This window comes from Vulpes vulpes, chromosome 4, assembly GCF_048418805.1.
Source record: "Vulpes vulpes isolate BD-2025 chromosome 4, VulVul3, whole genome shotgun sequence".
NCBI lineage: Eukaryota > Metazoa > Chordata > Mammalia > Carnivora > Canidae > Vulpes > Vulpes vulpes.
The window spans coordinates 118,131,500-118,154,591 of NC_132783.1; the positions used below are offsets into that span (position 1 = coordinate 118,131,500).

Here is a 23,092-nt window from a genome sequence, read left to right on the forward strand (position 1 = left end):
AAAAAAAAACTTTCTTTAAAAAGGCAGTAAAATAAGAGTATAAACTTATATTTGCTCTATATGTATTAAGGAACGCTGCAAAGATCCATAAGCCATTTAAAAGTGGTTACCTCTACTTTAGGGCTGGGAGTAGTATTTGTGTGGATGAAGGGACTTGATTAGACAGGACACGATTTTTTTTTTTGTTTTTTGCTGCATAAATGTGAATGTTTTAAAGCTTTTGAACTATGTAACTATTATCCGTTCAAAATCTTAATTTAAAAAATATCTTCTAGGGGCAGCCCGGGTGGCTCAGGGGTTTAGTGCTGCCTTCGGCCCAGGGACTGATCCTGGAGACCCATGATCAAGTCCCACGTCCGGCTCCCTGAATGGAGCCTGCTTCTCCCTCTGCCTGTGTCTCTGCCTCTCTCTCTCTCTCTCTCTCTCTCTCTCTGCTTCTCCCTCTGCCTGTGTCTCTGCCTCTCTCTCTCTCTCTCTCTCTCTCTCTCTCAGTGTGTGTCTCTCATGAATAAATAAAATCTTTGAAAAAAATAAAGAATAAAAAATATCTTTTACCCACTGATGCCAGCTCTGGGCAGTGAGGCCACTCAGGGCAGTTTTGATTCTGTTTCATGGGGCAGTTTTCAGCTATCTATAGAAAGGCCTTCCAAGGTAATACAAACCTGCTTCACACCACTGCCACCTACAGCACATAGTTCCCACCGTCTCACTGCCCTTCCCATGGGAGACATGAGTGCTGTTCATCCAATGTTTCTGCTTCTCCACCTCTGGACACCCTGGCAGGGTAGCACACCCTGGCCTCCCAGTGGTTGGACATAGCCATGTGATTAGTTCTGGCCCATGAATTATGAGAAGTGATGAATATCATTTCTAGTCTGGAGCACTTAATTACCAGCATCAGACCCTCCAGATCTCTGTTGTCTTTTTCCACAGTAATTGGCAATAATCCAGAGAGGGCCACATGTCAGCTTAGGCCCCAAAGTGAGGATGGCAGAGGGAAGAGGCTCAAGTCAACCACAGTGGAGCATAAGGAAGGTATAAACCTTTGTTATTTGAAGCCACTGAGAGTTGGGAATTGTTTGTCTCCGCAACCTAACCTAAGATACTCCTGAAGCAGCATGAGCAGCACCAAGGAGGGGTGAGACCTTGACAGCTCCCAACCTCAAGGTCAATGGCAGCAGAAGCCAGTGCTCCCTGGTTATTCTACTCACACCACTGTTTCAATGATGCCCTGGATCTCTCGCTGCAGCTCTGGCTCCTTCCGGTAGGCCTCCACCAGCAGCAAGGCCTGGTCGTAGCTGGCACAGTAGACCTTGTAGACTCGTTCCAACTCCTCTTGGAATTTCAGGAATAAGTTACCTGATGGTGAAAAGGCAATAAGAAGCCCTCAAAGGCATATCTGTATGTTCCCTTACTTGGGACACAGAAGTGGTGAGTGAGATGGCTAAGCCCTCAGCTCTGGAGTGAGACAGCCAGGTCTAGCCAGTTCTGCCACTTTGGGCAAGTTACCTTTTCTTCCTGAGTTTCCATTTTTTTAATCTCACTTTCAAAAGGCTGCCATAAGGATTAAGTGACAGAATGATGCAGAGCTTCAGGCTGGTGCACTGGGAGTCTTAATAAAGGGTAGCTGTCATAATGGCAATAATATTAATAATTATCATACTTGCCTTACAGTTTACAAACCATATGCAAACACAGTATACTTGTGTTATAGCTTTACAATCACCATGTGTGGCAAGTACAACTTCAAACCTCCAGTCTACAAAGACACACTTTAGCAGAGCACAGATAGTCACAGGTATGGGCTTTGGAGTCAGAGAAAACTAGGGCTAGATCTCCAGTCAATCCTTCCCCTGTGGCGCAACCTAGTGCAAGCACTTGACCTCCTGGACCCTCCATTTTCTTATCCATAGACTGGAATAAAAACAGTATTTACCTCCTAGTGTTTTGTTAGGAATAAATCAAATAATGCATGTAAAAATACCTGACAGAAATTTTACTCACAAAATATTTACCAACAGCTTATTTATGGATTATATGCAGGCATTCTTCCAAGCTCTGTGAACAAAACAAAGCCTCTGCCTAATGGAGCTTATATTCCAGTGGGGAAAACAGACAATAAGTAAATATACTGCATATGTTAGGTGATGATGATACCAAGAATCAATAGAAGGTGTTAGAAAGTAGTAGATCAAAAAAAAGAAAGGAAGGAAGGAAGGAAGGAAGGAAGGAAGGAAGGAAGGAAGAAAGAAAGAAAGAAAGAAAGAAAGAAAGAAAGAAAGAAAGAAAGAAGATATATTTAAGGAAGGCCTCCATGAAGATGTGCATATTTAGCAGAGACCAGAACCACCTGGCCCTGGAAATGTGTAGTGGAAGCTACACTCCAGGCTTACGGAAGGAAAAATGCAAAGGGCTTTAAACTGTAGGCAGGAGAAGACTGGACAAAAGGACAACAGCAAGAAGGCAAGAATAGCCAGACCAAACAAGGGCACAAAGCAGAGAAAATAAAAAGAAACTAACACCAGATCACATGGGGCCACAAAGTAGGTAGGTTAGATAGAGTAAAGTGTTTGGATTTTATTCCAATGGTGACTGGAAGCAATAAGAGAGGTTTGAGCAGAGGTGATCTGGTTTCTGTTTTAAATAGGTCACTCTGGGACCCCTGGGTGGCTCAGCGGTTTAGCACCTGCCTTCGGCCCAGGGCATGATCCTGGAGTCCCAGGATCGAGTCCCACATCAGGCTCCTTGCATGGAGCCTGCTTCTCCCACTGCCTATGTCTCTGCCTCTCTTCCTCTCTCCCTGTGTCTCTCATGAATAAAATAAATCTTTTTAAAAAATTAAAATTAAAATAAATAAATAAATAAATAAGTCACTCTAGGGACGCCTGGGTGGCTCAGCAGTTGAGCGTCTGCCTTCAGCTCAGGGCGTGATTCTGGGGCCCTGGGATCGAGTCCCACGTCAGGCTTCCTGCACGGAGCCTGCTTCTCCCTCTGCCTACATCTCTGCCTCTCTCTCTCTCTCTGTGTCTCTCATGAATAAATAAACAAAATATTAAAATAAATAAATAGATCACTCTAGTGCTCGATTTCAACAGCACATATACCAAAGTTAGCGTAGTCTCTGCACAAGAATAATAGGCAAATCTGTGAAGTATTCATATTTTTAAATCTCGGGCTTCCTGCACGGAGCCTGCTTCTCCCTCTGCCCACATCTCTGCCTCTCTCTCTGTGTCTCTTATGAATAAATAAACAAAATATTATTTTTTTAAAGATTTTATTTATTTATTCATAATAGAGAGAGAGAGAGAGAGAGAGAGAGAGAGGCAGAGACACAGGCAGAGGGAGAAGCAGGCTCCATGCAGGGAGCCCAATGCGGGACTTGATCCCGGGACTCCAGGATCATGCCCTGGGCCAAAGGCAGACACTAAACCACTGAGCCACCCAGGGATCCCCCATAAACAAAATATTAAAATAAATAAATAAATAGATCACTCTAGTGCTTGATTTCAGCAGCACATATACCAAAGTTAGCATAGTCTCTGCACAAGAATAATAGGCAAATCTGTGAAGTATTCATATTTTTAAATCAGAAATTTATAAGATTGGTTACCTGTAGCAGGTGGATGGACTGGGGTAGAAAGAATGAGGGAATGGGAAAGGGTAAAAGGGATGAGAGGTGAGCATGGAGTGAATGGACTGGAATTGTAGGTATCAGTATGAACTCATTGTTTTTTATTCATGAAAGACAGAGAAAGAGGCAGAGACATAGGCAGAGGGAGAAGCAGGTTTCATGTGGGGAGCCTGATGTGGCACTCGATCCCAGGACCCCAGGATCATGACCTGAGCCAAAGGCAGATGTTCAACCACTGAGCTGCCCAGGTGCCCCTGAACTCATGGTTTTAAATATATAGATAAAGATGGGATCCCTGGGTGGCGCAGCGGTTTGGCGCCTGCCTTTGGCCCAGGGCGTGATCCTGGAGACCCGGGATCGAATCCCATATCAGGCTCCCGGTGCATGGAGCCTGCTTCTCCCTCCGCCTGTGTCTCTGCCTCTCTCTCTCTCTGTGACTATCATAAATAAATAAAAATTAAAAAAAATAAATATATAGATAAAGATAGATAGGTATAGAAAGAAATATAGATAAGTATATATGCATACATTAGTATGTATATATTTCCTAGCTCTATTAGCTGACAGGGCAAGGCAACAATGACACCCCAGGGGCAATGAGCACACCTACAGCCTAGAGCTTGGTGTCTAAATACCATTCCCCCCAAATGGGAACCAGCGCTTCTGGGAGAGATGGTTGATTCCGAAGATGGGGCAGGGAAATACAGATGAGCCTGGAACATCTTGTGGTGTCAGAAAACAGGATGCACTCAAAAATTGTTAGAGGCATACTGACAGGACACAGGACACAGGAGCCAACTTGAAGGAGCTCTCAATGGCCAAAACTGGTACAATCAGAACAAGAAAATAAATAATGATAGTACTAGATTCTGACTCATGGAACAAAGTAAATGTCTAAGAGTCCATATTGACATAAACAAATAATTGAACAAGTGAATAGGTGAGAAGAAAAACTGCAATTAATAAGTGTAGAAGGAGGGATCCCTGGGTGGCACAACGGTTTGGCACCTGCCTTTGGCCCAGGGCGCGATCCTGGAGACCCGGGATCGAATCCTACGTCGGGCTCCCGGTGCATGGAGCCTGCTTCTCCCTCTACCTATGTCTCTGTCTCTGTCTCTCTCTCTCTCTCTATGTCTCTCATGAATAAATAAAATCTAAAAATAACAACAAAAACAAACAAAAAAAACAAAGTTAACATTATTCTAAGTAATAACACATAGCAACATCATGTGCCCCTGTTCTGAGGCACTAAGGAGGACAGGACGCTGGCCATGATGTTATTGCCAAAATTGCATAACCTCAACTTAAGAATGAAAATCACTTTAATTTTGTAAATATATAAAATGTTTACAAAATATACATTTTTATAACTTATAAAATATATATTGTACATACCATAAACTTTCATAAGATCTATAAAATCATTTCAATATTAATAACTGAAAACTTCAAATTGAGGGCTATGTTACAAACCTGGCTCAGATTCTTTAGAGGTATTGTGGTCACAAAGGACAGACAAGACTAAAGAAGGCTAAGAGAACATGGCAATAAAGTGAAACGTGGTAACCTAGATTGGATCCTGGGCCAGAAAAAAGACATTCATAGGAAAGCTGGGAAAATGTGAAATATAAGGTCTGTAGCGTTAACAGCATTTCAATGATCTTCATTTCCGGGTATTAACAATTGTACTTGGAATATCTGAGATGTTAAAATCAGGGGAAACTAGATCAAGGGTTATACAGGACCTCTGTATTTGCCACTTTTTTTAAAAGATTTTATTTATTTATTCATGAAAGACACACAGAAAGAGACACAGGCAGAGGGAGAAGCAGGCTCCATGCAAGGAGCCCGATGTGGGACTCGATCCCGGGTCTCCAGGATCACACCTCAGGCTGCAGGCAGCGCTAAACCGCTGTGCCACCGGGTCTGCCCGCCACTTTTCTATAAATCTAAAATTATTTTAAAATTTAAAAAGTTTAAAAAGAATTTTGAAGGCACTATGCTAAGTGAGAGCAAAATATAATAGAACAAATACTGTATGATTACACTTCGATGAGTTAGTGGTAGCCAAATTCACAGAGACAGAAAGTAAAATAGGAGTGACCAGAGGCCACTCTGGTTGTAGTTTAGAGGGTGCAGAGTTTTGATTTACGATAATGAAGCAGTTCTGGAGATAGCCAGTGACTATGGTTGCACAACAATGTAGACATACTCAATGCCACTAGACTCCCACTTAAATATGGGAAAAATGGCAAATTGTATATGTTAGGTAGATTTTACCACAATAAAGAAGTTTAAAGATGATTTTTTAAAAACCCTGAACACCAAGGTTTATAACAGCTTTATTCATAAATAAATGAATATGCCTAAACGTGAAAGTAATCAAAATGCACTTTAGTAAGTAAATCCATCAACTGTGCCATGTCCATACAGTGGAATATTATTCAGTGATTAAAAAGAGAAAAAGAAAAAAAAGAAATGAGTTATCAAGACAGGAAAAGAAAGGAGAAACCTTAAATGTATATTGCTAAGTGAAAGAAGCCACTCTGGAAAGGCCTCCTACTATATGATTCCACCTATATGACATTATAGAAAAGGCAAAACTATGGAGACAGGAAAAAGATCAGTGTTTACCAATGGTGATGGGGAAGGAGGGATGAATAGGAAGATTTTTAGAGCAGACAAAGCACAAAATTCTGGGGGTGAGGATACCTTCTACTGTACAGTCTACTCTGTACACTCTACTTAATTTTTCAATAAACCTAAAAGCATTATAAAAAGTAGTCTATTAATATAAAAAAGAGATCTATACTATGTTGAGACTTAACTAGGGTGTCCAAAGTGGTTATGGGAATGGCTGTTAGAACACTACTTCAAGGGCAGCCTGGGTGGCTCAGGGGTTTAGTGCCGCCTTCAGCCCAGGGCGTGATTCTGGAGACCCGGGATCGAGTCCCACATCGGGCTCCCTGCATGAAGCCTCCTTCTCCCTCTGCCTGTGTCTTTGCCTCTCTCTCTCTCTCTCTCTCTCTCTCTCTCTGTGTGTGTGTCTCTCATGAATAAATAAATAAAATCTTAAAAAAACAAAAACAAAAAGAACACTACCTCAAGTACCCACAAGAGTCTTTGGTTGTCCATCTAGAGGGAAGTGATTAGGATGAAGAGAAATGTGTTAGCCATGAAAGAGGGTGGGGAACTGTGGACCACAGAAAGCCCAGCTGACCCTACTGCCTGCTGAAGCTACAGGCTGAGCCTCTGACCTGGACTAGGCCCCCGTCAGATGCATGGGATGTTGCCTTGCCCACCGTGGTCCAGCTTTCAGCAAAGATTTCCACAATGAGACTGCCACCCAGGACCAGTCCTCCTCCCCAGTTCTGATCCAGCCAATCCTCAGAGAGAATGCCTCAGGAGAAGCCCCCAGAAGGAGGGAGAAGATAGGAAAGAGGACACAGAAGTGTAGCTATCGAGAATCTGCATGCTAAGAGATGAGTCAAGTGCAGAACCCCTCCCTGCTAAGAGAGCCCGGGCGTTGCCTTGACATCTAGGGTGGTTCTCACATTCTCCTTAACCCAGTGCACATCAGCGGGAATGTGACTGATGGCAAAGAAACTGTATCATAACCCATGTGACCAGGGGCCGAAGAAGGCAAACTCCCAGAAAGCACAGCTATCCAAAGGAGCAGGAATGCCAGGAATGCAGAAATACAGACATGTTTCCTTTCCTCTTGTCCTTTGGGCACAGACTGTAAACAAGTCACAGTAGTGAAAAAGTTATTCCCAGCATCAGAAGAATACCCGTAGCCAGGATTAACTGGAAAGATGAGAAGGAGAGGCAGGGTGGACAAGAGTTAGGGCTCAGCCCTGCCTGGTCAAGCTGCGGGACCTTGGGGAAGTTACTTAACTTTTCTGAGCCTCAGGCTTTCCTTTAGTAAGATGGGGATAATACTAATAGTAATCAACAAGTCACAGTACTGTGAGAATGAAAGAGCTAGGACATGTTACTCAGAGTCACGAATGGCACATTTCAAAGAGGCAGAGACTGAGGCTCAGAGACATGAAGGAACTTGTGGCCGGCAGAGCCTTGCCAGCCAGACTCCAACCCATCAGACCCACCCTGCCCAGATGTGGTAGTCACCAGCTACACATGGCTTCTAGGCACTGGAAATACAAGATCTCAATTGCAATGTGTATAATACAAAAGACACCGGATTTCAAAGACTTAGTACAAAAAAAGAAGTAAAATAGCTCATGAATCATTTTTATATTGGTTACATGCTGAAATGTTAGTTTGGACACACTAGGATAAATCCAATATATCATTAAAATTAATTTCTCCTGCTTCTTTAATTTTCTAAATACTCAAAAATTTACAATTAAATTTGTGGCTTGAATTGCATTTCTATTGGACTGTACCCAGCTACAGCATGGTGCCTTCTGATGAGACAACCCAGGGTAGGGACTCCTGGGAAGGTCAGAGTTGTGTTGGACTCGGTCAAAAGGATGGGAGACCTAAGTCACCTGGGAGGAGAAAAGCCTGGTAAAGACAGTCATGCCTGAGGTCTGAAAATTTTTTTAAATGCTGTGGCTACAGGACTGGAAAAAGGGTCTTCCTTGCACAGTGAGGCATGGGGGCTGGATGGGGAATAGAGAGCTGGCAGGAGCGAGGGCAGTCGTGACCTAGGACATAGTGCACCAAAGAGAAGAGCCACGTGGATTCTTTGTGCTTCTTTTAGGCTAACCACAAGGGGCAAAGGATGAGGGGGCTATTTTCTGTAGACTCTGTAAACATCAAGAAATAGGACTGCCAAATCAGAGGGGAAAAAAGTACAGGACTAAATTTCAGTTAAACAATGAATAGGGATCCCTGGGTGGCGCAGCGGTTTGGCGCCTGCCTTTGGCCCAGGGCGTGATCCTGGAGACCCGGGATCGAATCCCACGTCGGGCTCCCAGTGCATGGAGCCTGCTTCTCTCTCTGCCTGTGTCTCTGCCTCTCTCTCTCTGTGACTATCATAAAAAAAATAAATAAATAAATAAATAAATAATTAAAAAAAAAAACAATGAATAAATAGTATAAGTATGACCCAAATGCTGCATGGGATGTACTGCTACTAAAAAATTATTCATTGTTTATCTGAAATTTAAGTTAAACTGGGACCTGTATTTTATCTGGCAGCTCTACTAGGGAGGCAGGGAATGGAGTTGTCACTAGGTATGCCTGGGAAACAAAGTGACATCCTGACTCTGCTGCACAACAACCAGGAAGGTAGAGACTGCAAGCAAGGACACTTAAACAAAGGAAGCACACTGAACTTCAAACCACAGAACAGAAGAACCTGACCTCAGGGTCCCCAGATCTTTAGCGTGTCTTCAGCCTGAGGCTATACTGATTCCCACTCAAATAAGTGGTAATGAGTAACAGAAATAAGGATAAAATGATGAAAGTTGAGAATATCTACCCAGACACTTAAAAAAAAAATCTTGTTCCTTAATTTAGTATTCATTTATCGTTTATAGGAAATGGTAACTCATTCACATTGCTGTTTCAATAAGGAACTCTATTTTCAAAGGAATAATAAACATACAATACACAGGCTTTGATCCCATTCTCTACTACGTGGAAGCTATTCAGTGCCACTGTTGAGAGCACTGGCTCCAGAGACGGAATACCCAAGTTCAAATCCCTGGCCGTGTGACCTAGAGCAGGTTATTTCCCTTCTACGTGCCTCAGTGTCCTCAACTGTAAAATGAGGTAACAGCATCTACCATTCAGGGTTCTTGTGATGAAATGAGTTAATATATGGACAGTGGAATAGTGCTAGGCTTTTAGTAAACACTCAGTGGGCTTTCTAAAAAATTTGTGTGTTTGTTATTTTTAATCCTGATCATTCATGTCTCAGAAAGGGCAGATCGGTGATGTAAAGTCCAGGGAGCTTGGGTGGGTACTGTGCTGGGTGCCCTTCCCTCCCCCCTCCTCTTTTCTATATGGCACTCCTTTAACTTCCCCATCTGACACCCCTCAGAAACCCCTGACCTTGAGGTTTTGTCAAGTGACCCCAGGGCAACAGATGGGGAGAATGAGGGACACAGGTGTGTGAGGTTTATACCCACTCATCCCTCCTTCTTTATGCTCTACAGGGTCATCCTAACCATTCCAGAATGAATAAACTCCCACCATTTCTCACCAGGGTGACAGTAAGGCCCCCGATGTTCTCATGCTTCCACTCTTGCCACTCTCACAACCCACCGTCCACAACAGCCAAATAGGTCATCAAAAAACATAAATGAGACCATATCACTTTCCTGCTCAAAACTGTCCAATGGCTTCTCATCACATTCAGAATAAAATCCAAACTGCTTACCATGGCCTAGAAGGCCCTACATGATCTGGTCTTTCTCCACCTCTTCCATCTTATCCCCTAACACATTCCCCTCACGAACTCCCCTGGAGCCACACCAGGGTTCTTTCTGTCTGTCCTTCACTCTAAGGCCTATCCCTACCTCAGGACCTTTTGCACAACCATTCTCTCTGCTCTCCCTCCAGATCTTATTAAGTATCTCCTTCCTAATACTCAGGTCTCAGTTTAAATGTCCTCTTCTTGGAACTACTATCATGCCCAAAGGTTACTACAATTGTTTCTTTTCTTCAAATTCCAAATTATTACCTAAAATTCTCTTCTCTCTAACTTGTCAACCCTTAAGAATGGGAACCTGGGGAAAAAAAAAAAAAGAATGGGAACCTGGATTCACCAATTAGTTCCTCCTTGTGTTTACACCCCAGCAAATGCCCTCCTCTGTAAAGTGATGGGGTTGGGCTGGATAGTATTTGAAAGTCCTACCAGCTCTGACATGCTGTGTTTCAGGGATCCCCAAAAGAAACCCCCCTTGAGCTACATTACCCTGAAATTCTGGTGACAGTGCAGCAATGCCCACATGCTGAGGACAGTTCCACAGGAATCTGAGGCTGACCACTGCCCTGTCTTTTGCTTACCAATTAAGTGCACTTGTTCCTCTTCCCTGGATTCTGTCTCTTGTAGATCATGAAGAAATCTGTTATTCACCTCGATGACATCATCAATGTTTGAGAACAGGACATCCAGATCTCCCTGGGGCAGCTGGAAGGAACAAAGAAGCCATAGGAGTCTCTGGTAGTTGAGCAGATGACTTAACTGAAGGCCATGGAGATCAGTCCAGAACATTCATACCTTCAGGGTCCTATTACTCTTGGGAAGACTGTCCCAGTAGAATGTTTGTGAGGCTTTGAAAAACTTTATCATTGATGCATAAATTAGGTGTTCTCATTATGAGAAGGGAGGAAGAGACAGAGTACTCAGCATGAAATGAAAGCTGAATTGGTGTTTTATCCTGGATCTAGTAGCCATCATGTTTCTTCTCTCAGTTTCCCTATCTGTCACAGAGGGTGGAAAGCTGGACTTCCTTCCAGCTCCAACACACTGGGGACTCACTACCATTATCTTGAGAAGTCTGAACTCTGGCTACCATTAACTGGCAATACCACAGCAGGACATCTTTATATGTGCACAGGTATATGTAGGAGATTGTGTGTGTGTGTGTGTACCCTAGATACACAATCAAGTACCTAACTGTAGAAAAAATCTCTAGAGTATGCTCTTATTTTTGCTAGAATAAGTAAGGATCTATAGTTGTTTGCTTAATGCCTACAGAGAAAATTCCTAATATCTGGAGGGTAAAATAGGAGAGGATTTTGGCCTCCCACATTTCCTACTTCAGTATGTCATTCATTCAAGAAACACTAATTGAAGTCTCTGATTTATGAGTCCAGATCTGGGGCTATTGAGCTAAACAGTCTTTGACCTAATGGAGCTTACATGTTAAGGGATACTTAACATTTTATAGAGAGAACCTTATTATTTCTGAAATCAGGGGGAAGAGGTATAAAAACCCATCATAGCAATAATATCTTCATGTTGCCATCTTCTAAATGAGACAAGTACAATACAGGTCAGTTTAAGCACTCTGTTTCAAATTCGATAAAGGGCTATTTTATCCATTAGCTCACTTGATTCTCTGAGCTGATTATTCCTCTCCCTGTGTAGCAGATGAATACACTAAGGTTCCAGTGTGTCAAAGGCCTTGCTGAATGTTGCATGGCCAATACACAGAAATGACACAGCTTATATCCAGGTGGCTTCACACCCATCATACCTTCCCCTCCATCAAGCCTGCCCCTGAGGGGCAGCCCCGGTGGCTTAGTGGTTTAGCACCACCTTTGGCCCAGGGCCTGATCCTGGAGTCCTGGGATCGAGTCCCACATCGGGCTCCCTGCATGGAGCCTGCTTCTTCCTCTGCCTGTGTCTCTGCCATTCTCTCTCTCTCTCTCTCTTTCTCTGTGTGTGTCTCTCATGAATAAATAAATAAAATCTTAAAAAAAAAAAAAGCCTGCCCCTGAAACCAATGTGGGGTCTCAGAAGCCAAGAGCCATGTCTGCCTAAGGAAGGTTGTGTGCAGCCCCACCAAGATACCTGCTGCAGGCGGCTCCTGATGTCCGAGGCACAGAGCTGGAGCATGTGCAGGTAGGAGACCTCAGTGTCAATGAGCTCCCTGACAGCCAACCTCTGATGCAGCAACGATCTGTCCTCCAAGACCTGACCTTCTCCATCGGGACTCCCTGTCCTGGAGGACGGCTCATCAGTCCCATGTTCAGCCATGTCAGCAGGTTCTAGGAAAGGCAAACATATCCCGACTCACTCTTGGGAGCTCCACCGGAACACTGCTGTCTCTCATCCAAAGACAACTATTCATCGAGCGGCCTAAAAACATCTCTGGCTTGCATGCTGCAGGAAGAACTGTGTATTCGCATTTGTGGGTGGTATCTGAACAATTTTAAAAGGTAGAACATGGCTCAGATAATTGTCGATTTATCTTCGAGGAGTCAGATAATATGCTTGCTTGCCTAGCTTTTCTTCTATTTATTTCCCCAGCTCTTGACCCAGATTTCTTTATTTGGTTCAGCTGAGTCTCCCTCACCATCTCTCCTGGGGGGGTCCTAGGGGTTACCTCCTTTCTACCCCCCACTACCCCATTCAGGCCTCACAACCGACCCCTGGGCTCTTTCCACAGCCTCCAGGAGCATCTTTCCAAGTCTAAATCCCTTTACCTCTTGCTGCCACCCACACCCATGCATCCTGGAGGTGTTTCCAGCTTAAACTTCCTGAAACAAAGCTTGTGATCGTGGCATTCGTGCTGTAAGGCTTAAACAGTTAGCTCCCTGCTGCTCTGTGGTCCAGCTCCAAGCTCATTTTTCCCTTCCCAGACCATACACCACCAAAAGGGAGCTGCATGCTTTCCTCTATGTCTGCACAATCATTTCCTGCTTCTGTGCTTTTGCACCTGCCAGGCCCCACCCCCTCCTGTGTCTCTATGCTTGGATATTCATCTTCCCTTCCCCTTCCTGATCCTCCCAGCCAGATGGACTCTCCCTCCCTGAAACTCCCACAATCCCTTATCTCTAGGCTTAAAAGTACAAATGGCAGTCCTGTGGATACCATGTCCTGAAAACCCTCCCTACTACATAACATCCTGGAAACGCTGGATCACATATTACCAACTTCCTTTTCATGCCCTGGCAGGGCTTGCAAGAGAATAAAGGAAACAGCAGAGCCCCCAAACAGAGGAACTGGAAAGCAGAGCTGAAGCAGCTGAGCAGTTGTGGCCCAAAGTGGAGGGGTAGGCAGGGAAAGGGGCACATGGCCAAGTTCGGGGAACCAGGGACTTGGGTGCTGGTGTTCAGATGGGAACAGATCTTTACAGAACTAGGACTCCCAGACTCCAGTGAAATGGTGGGTCAAAACATCGTCCCCTGCTCATGCAGAAGATGAAGTCCTCTTGGTTTGAGTCCTACATGAGGACAAAAAGTCCCCTCTGAAAATTTATAAAAATAGGCCTGCCTTCATGGAGTTTTAGGCTCAAATTGACATTATACATGTGGTCTGAGTAACCCAAAGGTGAGAAATTAACAAAAACAGTTCTGGACTAATGCTACTGAGTGCCCATAGAAATAAAATGTCTCCAGAAGAACATGTCCTTAGAGCCTAGGTCATGTGGTATTCCAGCAGCCAGCCCTGTCCTGAAAATGAGTTTACAATCCAAAATGACAGACAAGAACTCCACAGCAATGAACAGGATTAGATCCAAAGAATATCAGGTAAAAACTATAAAATAAGCAATAAAAGAAAAAAAAACCTGGGGCACCTGGATGGCTCAGTGGTTGAGCATCTGCCTTCAGCTCAGGGCGTGAACCCGGGGTCCTGGGATCAAGTCCCACATTGGGCTCCTTGCAGGAAGCCTGCTTCTCCCTCTGCCTATGTTTCTGCCTCTTTCTCTGTCTCTCATGAATAAATAAAATCTTTTTAAAATGTTATAAAAAAATAAAGACCTGTATGATTGTGATTTTTTAAAGCACCAAACAGAACTTACAGAAATTAAAAATTTAGTCTTTGATTTTTTTTTAATTTTTATTTATTTATGATAGTCACAGAGAGAGAGAGAGGCAGAGACACAGGCAGAGGGAGACGCAGGCTCCATGCACCGGGAGCCCGATGTGGGATTCGATCCCGGGTCTCCAGGATCGCGCCCTGGGCCAAAGGCAGGCGCCAAACCGCTGCGCCACCCAGGGATCCCAAAATTTAGTCTTTGAAATTAAAAACTGAATAGGCAGATTAAACAGACATCTAGAAAAGAGAAACAGCAAAAGGGCATACAGACCTGAATAAATTATCCAGACTGCTAAAGAGAGAGAAAAGTATGGAAAATATGAAAGAGAACTGAAGGGATCTCGATATTGAAATCAGAAGGTTCATGCATCAAATCTGAGTTCTAGAATACAAGAATAAAGAGAATGAGGAGAGGCAAAATTCAAAGAGATAAGAGAAGAGTAAGAATTGTCCAGACTTTATAAAAAATATGAATTCTTAGATCCAGAAAATACAAGTCCCCAACAGGATAGCTTTTTTACAAATCCACACCTAGATACATTGAGGAGAAATTGCAGAACCTTGACAGCCTAGAGAATTCATCTTTGTATGTCCTTGTTCTCAGGAAACTATGAGAGAATGTGCCCCACCAAAATAAAGAAATAGGAAAGAAGAAGACATAGGGTACAGGGGACTGGTGATGTAATGTGAGGGGGACCAGGGAAATCCCCAGACAGGTGAAGGAAAAATTCAAGGATTGACCATTGGCTATAGGCAGATGCCAAACAGTCTACAGTATTTCAGAAGGTACTAGAATGTCCTGAGAACAGATTTATTGAATTGGTAGTGAATCTGGTGTTTCTCTCAGGATAATCATACAGATCATACATATAAAACTAAGAGACAAACCAATGAACAAACACAAAATAATTGTTTAAAAAAGCTGTGCAGCAGAAATAAAAGTAATTGTATGTTACTACTTATTTCAGTTATAAATACAATTTACACACATTATATTGCAAGTTATCTAAATAATATTATGTATAACTATATTGAGAGAACAAGGTAATGGGAGGGGTGTGTGTACATGTGTGGTGGAGGGGGAGTAAAAAAAACAACAACTAAATCTTCATCTTCCATTGTAGAAAGTCAAAGCACAATACCTAAATGAAAAGCTCAGTAATAACAGCAGCTGCATGCTATTTAAAGACATGGAGGGTTAAATAAAATCTTAATTAAATAATTAATTAAAAAAGGAAAAAAAGACGTGGGGTAAACTTTTAAAAATATATTATTTATTTATTCATCAGAGACACACAGAGAGAGAGGCAGAGACATAAGCAGAGGGAGAAGCAGGCTGCCTATGGGGAACCTGATGAGGGACTTGATCCTAGGACCCAGGCAGGGATCACACCCTGACCCAAAGGCAGACACTCAACCACTAAGCCACCCAGGCACCCCATGAAGGTAAACTTTAAAGTAATCCGCTAAAAAATAAATAAATAAAGTAATGAGCTAAAAATTATATTAAAAATTACCTGGTCATGCCTGGGCAGGAAGGAAAAAGAATCAGCTATTTTTCATAATAAAATATTATAGAACTATCCGTCTCTCTGTTTCTCATAACAAATGTACAACCATCCATCTCTTTAAATTATATGATATAAAATAGCTTTGATATGAGCTAAAAACTAAATGTAAGGAAAAGTGGGGATTCCTCAATTTTGCTGGATATCAATATTTAAAAATAAATCCTATAATTGTATATACCAATAATAATATTTTGAATGCGATTTAAAGACAGCAGGATAAAAAAAAGGTTTGATATTGTAATAAAAACAAATAATATTTATTCCTTCTGAGATATATTAACACAAAATGTATAAGATCTTCATGAAAATTTTTTTAAAAACTTTATTGAAATTATTGAATTGAAGAAATGATTACAAGTAGGGATACACTATGTTCATGGATAGGAAGACCCAATATCATAAAGAAAAAAAATTTTTCCCAACTGGATCCAATTATAATTCCAATAAACCCCCCATCAGGGTTTCATTTTGGTCTTGTTTTTCACTAGAACACAATAAAATAATTCTAAAATATATACGGAAGAGTAAAAGGCCAAGATGGCTAAGAGAATCCTGAAGAACAAGATGAGGCACCTGTCCTATCAAATATCTAGATCTGGGGCACCTGGGTGGCTTAGCAGTTGAGCATCTGCCTTTGCCTCAGGTCATGATCCCAGGGTACTGGGATCGAGCCTGGCTTCGGGTTCCCTGTGTAGAGCCTGCTTCTCCCTCTGCCTATGTCACAGGTACAGAGAGAGGCAGAGACATAGGCAGAGGGAGAAGTAGGCTCTCCATAGGGAGCCCGATATGGGACTTGATCTCAGAACCTCGGGATCACGTCCTGAGCCAAAGGCAAACGCTCAACCACTGAGCCATCTAGGTGTCCCTAAATAAATAAAATCTTAAAAAAAAAAAAAAAAAGATATCTAGATCTACTTGAAAGCCATAGTAATTAAAAAGTAGAGTGTTGATACATGGGCAAACATATTAGTAGAACAGATTAGAGAGCCTGGAAATAGACCACAGTAATAATGGAAATGTTTTATATGACACATGTATCATTTTAAGTCATTCAGAAAAGGATGGTCCATAGGATAAGTGTTTTCCCATATAGAAAAATAAACAAATGCAATCCCACATCACACCCCAAATAAACTCCAGATATATTAAAGACCTGAATGTCAAATATGAAACTCTAAAATTCTTAGAAGAAAACATAGGAAAATATTTATTTTTCTGTTCTCTGAATGGGAAGGATTTCTTCGACAAGACATAAGATGTACAAAGATTGGTTAGGACCCATAAATATGATGACAGTGATATGGAAATTTTCTGTTTATCAAAAAATTCTACAATCAAAAGGAAAAGAGAGACCTCCAATCAGGAGAAGATATTTGTAATAAATGTAACCAGCAAATGTCTAATTATCTGCACTACATAAAGAATTTCTATGAATCATTTAAACAAGGCAATCTAAAAGAAAAACAAAGCATATTATTGCATAGACAGTATTTTGGTTCATTCAATGTTAATTCTAACCTCCTCCTATAATACTGAAATTAGAAAGCTACACCCCAGCTTTCTAGGCTTCCTTACAGCTAAGTATCCAACATGTGTTTTCAGCCCCACCAATCAGATAGTCTTACGTGAGCCCTGAATCTAGAATTGAGCTAAGTCAGAAGAGAGGTGGTGCTTGAGGTATCCATTTAATGGGACAAGTATTGCATTGTTCTGAAATCATCAGTTCTGGCAAAAGATTATGACTAAAGTCATGGAATTATGAAGCCAGCAACAGAGACAGGAGCTTCCCAATTCTCCAATTTCCTGATTGTTGCAGAGGGTAGCAATGCCTTTGGAGGGTCATTCCTGTAGCACTACCTTGGGACCTATTGTGTTCTGTGGTCCACTTGTCCAGCCCCTCCACTGATGTGGTAAGCACCTAACACACTCTTTTAAATCCCTTACAGTTAGGGGCACCTGGGTGGCTCAGTCAGTTGAGTATCTATCTGACTCTTTTTTTTTTTCCTATGTGACTCTTGATTTCAGTTCACAGCACCATCACAGGGTCGTAAGACTGAGCCTTGCACTGGGCTCCACACACAGTATGGAGTCGGCTTGAGATTCTCTCTCTCTCCCTCTCTCTCTTTGGCACTCTGCTCCCTGCCCCCTCACCCTCATTTTCTCTCTCTCTCTCTCTCTCTCTCTCTCTCTCTCTATCTCTCTCAAATATGTCTTAAAAATATATATATCCCTTACTGGTTAAAATAGAATGACGTGTGTTCTTTCCAACTAATCTCTGGCTAATACAGGTATGAACAGGTCATTGACAAAAGAAGAAATTTAAATGGCTAATATACAATGAAAAGATGCTCAGTTCACTAGTAAGTAGGCAAATGTGAATAAGTAAAGCCACAGTGGGGACATCTGGGTGGCTCAATTGGTTAAATGTCGGATTCTTAGTTTTGGCTCAGGTTGTGATCTCAGGATCATGAGATGGAGCCCTGTGTCGGGCTCCATGCTCAGCATGGAGTCTGCTTGAGACTCTCTCTCCTTCTTCTGCCCCCTCCCCTGTGTTCTCTCTCTAAAATAAATAAATACATCTTTAAAAACAAAATATCACAATGAGATACCATTTCATGCCCATTACATTGGCAAAATATAAAGATGTTGGTGAGACTGTATATAAATGGGAAGTCTCATGTACTGTAATATAAATTGTTGCAACCACTCCAAAGAGCAATTTGGCAACAACTAGAGAAGTTAAAAATGCTCACACTGTTAGGCCAATTAGTTCTACTCTTAGATATGTCCTGACTTTAAGAAACTTCACCTATACACAAGGAATGGAGACGAGTGTTCACTGCATCACTGCTGATAATGACAGGACATTTGAAACCACCTAGATATCCATCTCCCCCACAGGAGAGGGGGTTAATAACTTGTATCATATCCATACCATGTAATTCTCAACAACAGTGAAAATGAACAAACTGCAAATTCATGTATCAACTTGGGTAGCCTCACAACACTGTAAAGAAAAAAAAAAGGAAATTCCAGAAGGGTACACAGAGTGGAATACTATTTTTTTATTTAAAATATGTAAAACAAGGGCAGCCCAGGTGGCTCAGCAGTTTAGCACCACCTTCTGCCCACGGTGTGATCTTGGAGACCCGGGATCGAGCCCCACATCAGGTTCCCTGCGTGGAGCCTGCTTCTCCCCCTACCTGTATCTCTGCCTCTCTCTCTCTCTCTCTGTGTTTCTCTCACGAATAAATAAATAAAATCTTTTTTAAAAAATAAAATACATAAAACAAGGCTAGATAGTGTTTAGAGATATATACGTATAGAGCACCATGATTAAAAATTTTGTGGACATAATAACAATAAATTCAGGATGGTAGTAACTTCTGGGGAGGGAAGCAGAAAAATGAAATTAAGGACAGTATCAAAAGGGACTTAATGGCATCTGACGGTGTTTTGTTTCATTTTGTTTTTATTTACACTTTTAATTTTGAGATTAAGATTCACATACAGTTATAATAAATAATACACTGGTTCTGTGTACCCTTTGCCAAATTTCCTCAATGGTAGCATCTTGCAAAACTCTGACACGATCTCACAGCCAGGATATTGGCACTGATACAGATCATTTCTATCACAAGGATCCCTCATGTTGCCTCTTCACCCAATTTCCTCCAGACTCATCCAATCCTTAACCCCTGGCTGCCAGGAATCTGTTCTCCCTTTCTATAATCTGGTCATTTCAAGAATGTAAGTAAATGGAATCATTATAGTGTGTAACCTTTTGAGGACTGACTTTATTCAATCAGTATAATTCCCCTGGAGATGCCTGTAAACTGTTGCATGTATCAATAGTTCCTTCCTTTTTATTGCTGAGTATAGAGATGTTTTATTTGCTTAGAAATAATGAAGCACAGGGTACCTGGGTGGCTCCGTTGGTTAAGGGTCTACCTTCAGCTCAGGTCATGATCTCAGGGTCCTGCTTGGCGGGGAGTCTGCTTCTCTCTCTTCCTCTGCATGCGCACACACACACACACACACTCTCTCTCTCTCTCTCTCTCTCTCTCAAATAAATAAATCTTTTAAAAAATAATGAAGCACATATGGCAAAAATGTTAAAATTAAACAAAGATGGATAGTAAGAATATGGTATTTGTTGCACTGTTCTTTCTTCTTTTCTGGATGGTTAAAATATTTCCTAATATTTAAAGTGGCACAAGTCCCGTTCAAATTTGTACCTGGTTATTTAGAGTTATTTAGAACCAGGCCTCACCTTCCTGGCCAGACACTAAACGCTTAGAGACAAGATGAGCACCCATTCACCTCATGTCCTTCTCTATGTCTCACAATACTGATGATACTTGCATACATAAATGGTCCTTTGGAAGGACCTAGTAGCAGCAGAAGTTTCTGGCCTGGGCCATAAGCACTGACCTGTGGATCAGATAATATGTAAACTGAGTGGGGAGAGCAAAGGGCCTAGAAAGATCCTGGAATGCATCTGTCTGATGCACAGCTCTATTCCAGCTCTTGAACACTGCCTGTGGCCTGCTGACCTGATCCTGACCTGAATCGCTGACACTTACCACCCTGTGCGTAGGTTCTCTAGAAAGATTCCAATAGGATTTCAGAGAGAGCTACTCAGGTTCCACTACTCAGAACTGTTGCTAAATAAGCAAAAAACACAAGTAATACTTTATAGAGAACTGCTAAATATTTAAAATAGCATTAATTTGCCCTTAGGTTAACTGCAAGCTGGAGCTCTAAGCAGGCCTGGTAAAACCTCCCTGTGATGGCAATCTGTTATCTTTTATTATACAGTCTGTATCATAGAAAGAAACACACTTTTATTTCTTTAAAAATATTATATATTGGGGGCACATAGGTGGCTCGGTGATTGAGCGTCTGCCTTTGGCTCAGGTTGTGATCCCAGGGTCCTGAGGTTGAGTCCCACATCAGGCTCCCCTCAGGGAGCCTGCATTTCCCTGTGCCTATGTCTCTGCCTCTCTGTGTCTCCCATGAATGAATAGAATCTTTAAAAAATACAATTATATATTATTTGGCAATGAAAATGAAGTACTATGGATATGTGCTCCAACATGAATGAATCTTGAAAACATGATGCTAGGTCAAAGCAGTCAGTCACAAAGGACCACGTGTTTTATGATTTGATTTATATGAAATGTCCAGAACAGGCAAATCTGTAGAAAAACAGATCATAGGTTTCCTAGGCTGAAGGGATAGGGTATGGAATGTGGTGGCTACTGGGTAAAGGGTTTCTTTTGGGGGTGATGAAAATGTTCTAAATTTATTATAGTGATGCTTGCACAACTCAAAGAATATACTAAAAACCACTGATTTGTACACTTTCAGTGGGTGAAGTATAGAATATACATTATATCTCAATAACACTGTTACCAGAAAAATATATAGTATAACTGTCACAGGGATGTGGAGAAACTGGGTCGCACATACATTATTGTTGGGAATGCAAAGTGGTTCAGCCACTCTGGAAAATAGTTTGTGAGTTACTTTTATTTATTTTTTATTTTTTATTGTTAGTTACTTTTAAAATGAAACATACACTTAACAGAAATCATACCTCAGGGCTTCTATTCCAGAGAAAAAACTTACGTCCATACAAAAACCTGCCCACAAATGCTCATAGAAGCATTATTTGTAATAGCCAAAGTAGAGAAAATCAAATGTTGTTTTAATAGGTGAGTTTAATAGGTGAATGCTTTAGGAGCACCTGGCTGGCTTAGTCGGTAGAGCATGACTCTTAATCTCAGGGTCAGGAGTCCAAGCCCCATATTGGGCGTGGAGCCTACTTGAAAAAAATAATTAAAAACAGGTGAATATGGGACACCTGGGTGGCTCAGTGGTTGAGCATCTGCCTTTGGCTCAAGTCATGATCCCAGAGTCCTGGGATGGAGTCCCGCATTGGACTCCCTGCATGGAGCCTGCTTCTCCCTCTACCTATGCCTCTGCCTCATTCTCTCTGTCTCTCATGAATAAATGAACAAAATCTTAAAAAAAAAAAAAAAACAGGCAAATACTTAAAGAAAAAAACAAACTAGGAGATCCAATACCTCTGAATACTCAGAACAGGTAATGGGGGTGGCTCAGTCGGTTAAGTGTCTGCCTTTGGCTCAGGTCATGGTCTCAGGGTCTGGGATTGAGCCCCACATCAGGCTCCCTACTCAGGTGAGGAGCCTGCTTCTCCCTCTTCCTGCCGCTCTGCCTACTTGCGCTCTCCCTTTCTGTCAAATAAATGAACAAAATTTTAAGAAAACAAAAGACAGGGAATGAACTACTAATAAACTGGAATCACCTGGATGGCTCTTGAGGGTATTGACTGAAAAAAAAAACTAATCTCAAAAGGTCATACACTGTGTGATTCCATTTATGTCTTGTACAAAATTATATAGAACAGGTTAGTGATTACCTGGTTAGGGATGAGGGTGGAGGGCAGGTGGGTGTGACTATAAAGAACACCAGGGAGAACACTGTGGTCATGGGAGAGTTCTGTGTCTTTGCTTTTGTTGTTGTTGTTTTAAGATTTTATTTACTTATTGGAGAGAGAGCAAGAGTGAGCAGGGAGGCTAAACTGATTTTAGTTCTCAATCACCTATCATGAAACATGGAAGAGATCCCAGGATTGAGCACGACTGGGCTCTATGGAAAGCCATGTTTCCGGAGCTCGTTCTCTGAGACAAGCCTCCTTATCCGGCCACACCGGGAAATGGAACAAGGATACCAGCCTCCTCTCCCAGGCTTTTGAGCTGTACTTGTCCAGAGAGAGCTGCAGAGATAGTGCATAAGTTAAGCTACATAAAATTTTGTTTTTAAACTTTTTATTTTGAAATACAGACAGGAAAAAGACTTACAGACTTATTCAACAGAAAGTTGCAAGGATAGAACCAGAGTTTCTGTGCACCTTTCAACAAGGTTCCTCTAAGCGTTATCTATTATTTAAATATAGCACAGTATCAAAACCAGGAAATTGGCATCAGTATACTACTCATGAATGATTGTTTTATGCCATTTTATCACGTGTTAAATTTGTATAACCACCACCACCACAATTAAGATGTAGAACTAGGGGCGCCTGGGTGGCTCAGTTAAGTGTCTGGCTCTTGATTTCGGCTCAGGTCATGATCTCAAGGTCATGGGATCAAGGCCCATGTCGGGCTCCGCTCTCACTGGGGAGTCTGCTTGGGATTCTCTTCCTTCCCTCTCACTCTGCCCCCTTCTCAAATGAAAATAAATGAATCTTTTAAAAAAGAAAGAAAAAAAGAAAAACTAAGGGAGGAAACACCTATAGAAACAAGAGTGGCCACACTGGGGTCCTGCCTAATGTGCCTGGTGTATGAGGACATATACAACAGAGAGAAGGGTACTGTACAAAGAGCTTCCAAA

The 23,092-nt window shown here is 41.9% G+C and overlaps 1 protein-coding gene across 4 annotated transcripts in view; it reads right to left on the minus strand.

Moving 5' to 3' along the window:
• ARHGEF37 (Rho guanine nucleotide exchange factor 37) overlaps positions 1 to 23,092 on the minus strand; it is a 55,367-nt gene that overhangs the window by 25,820 nt on the left and 6,455 nt on the right. For 3 of the 4 annotated variants that reach the window (XM_026008818.2, XM_072756896.1, XM_026008826.2), the window contains exons 2-4: positions 12,129 to 12,325; positions 10,616 to 10,739; positions 1,212 to 1,359 (exon numbers count right to left, since the gene is read on the minus strand). In XM_026008818.2, coding sequence (XP_025864603.2) covers positions 1,212 to 1,359; positions 10,616 to 10,739; positions 12,129 to 12,325 — 469 coding nt within the window. Of the gene's footprint in view, positions 1 to 1,211; positions 1,360 to 10,615; positions 10,740 to 12,128; positions 12,326 to 14,370; positions 14,482 to 23,092 lie in introns of all 4 variants that reach the window. The other variant, XM_072756897.1, reaches the window with a different exon arrangement.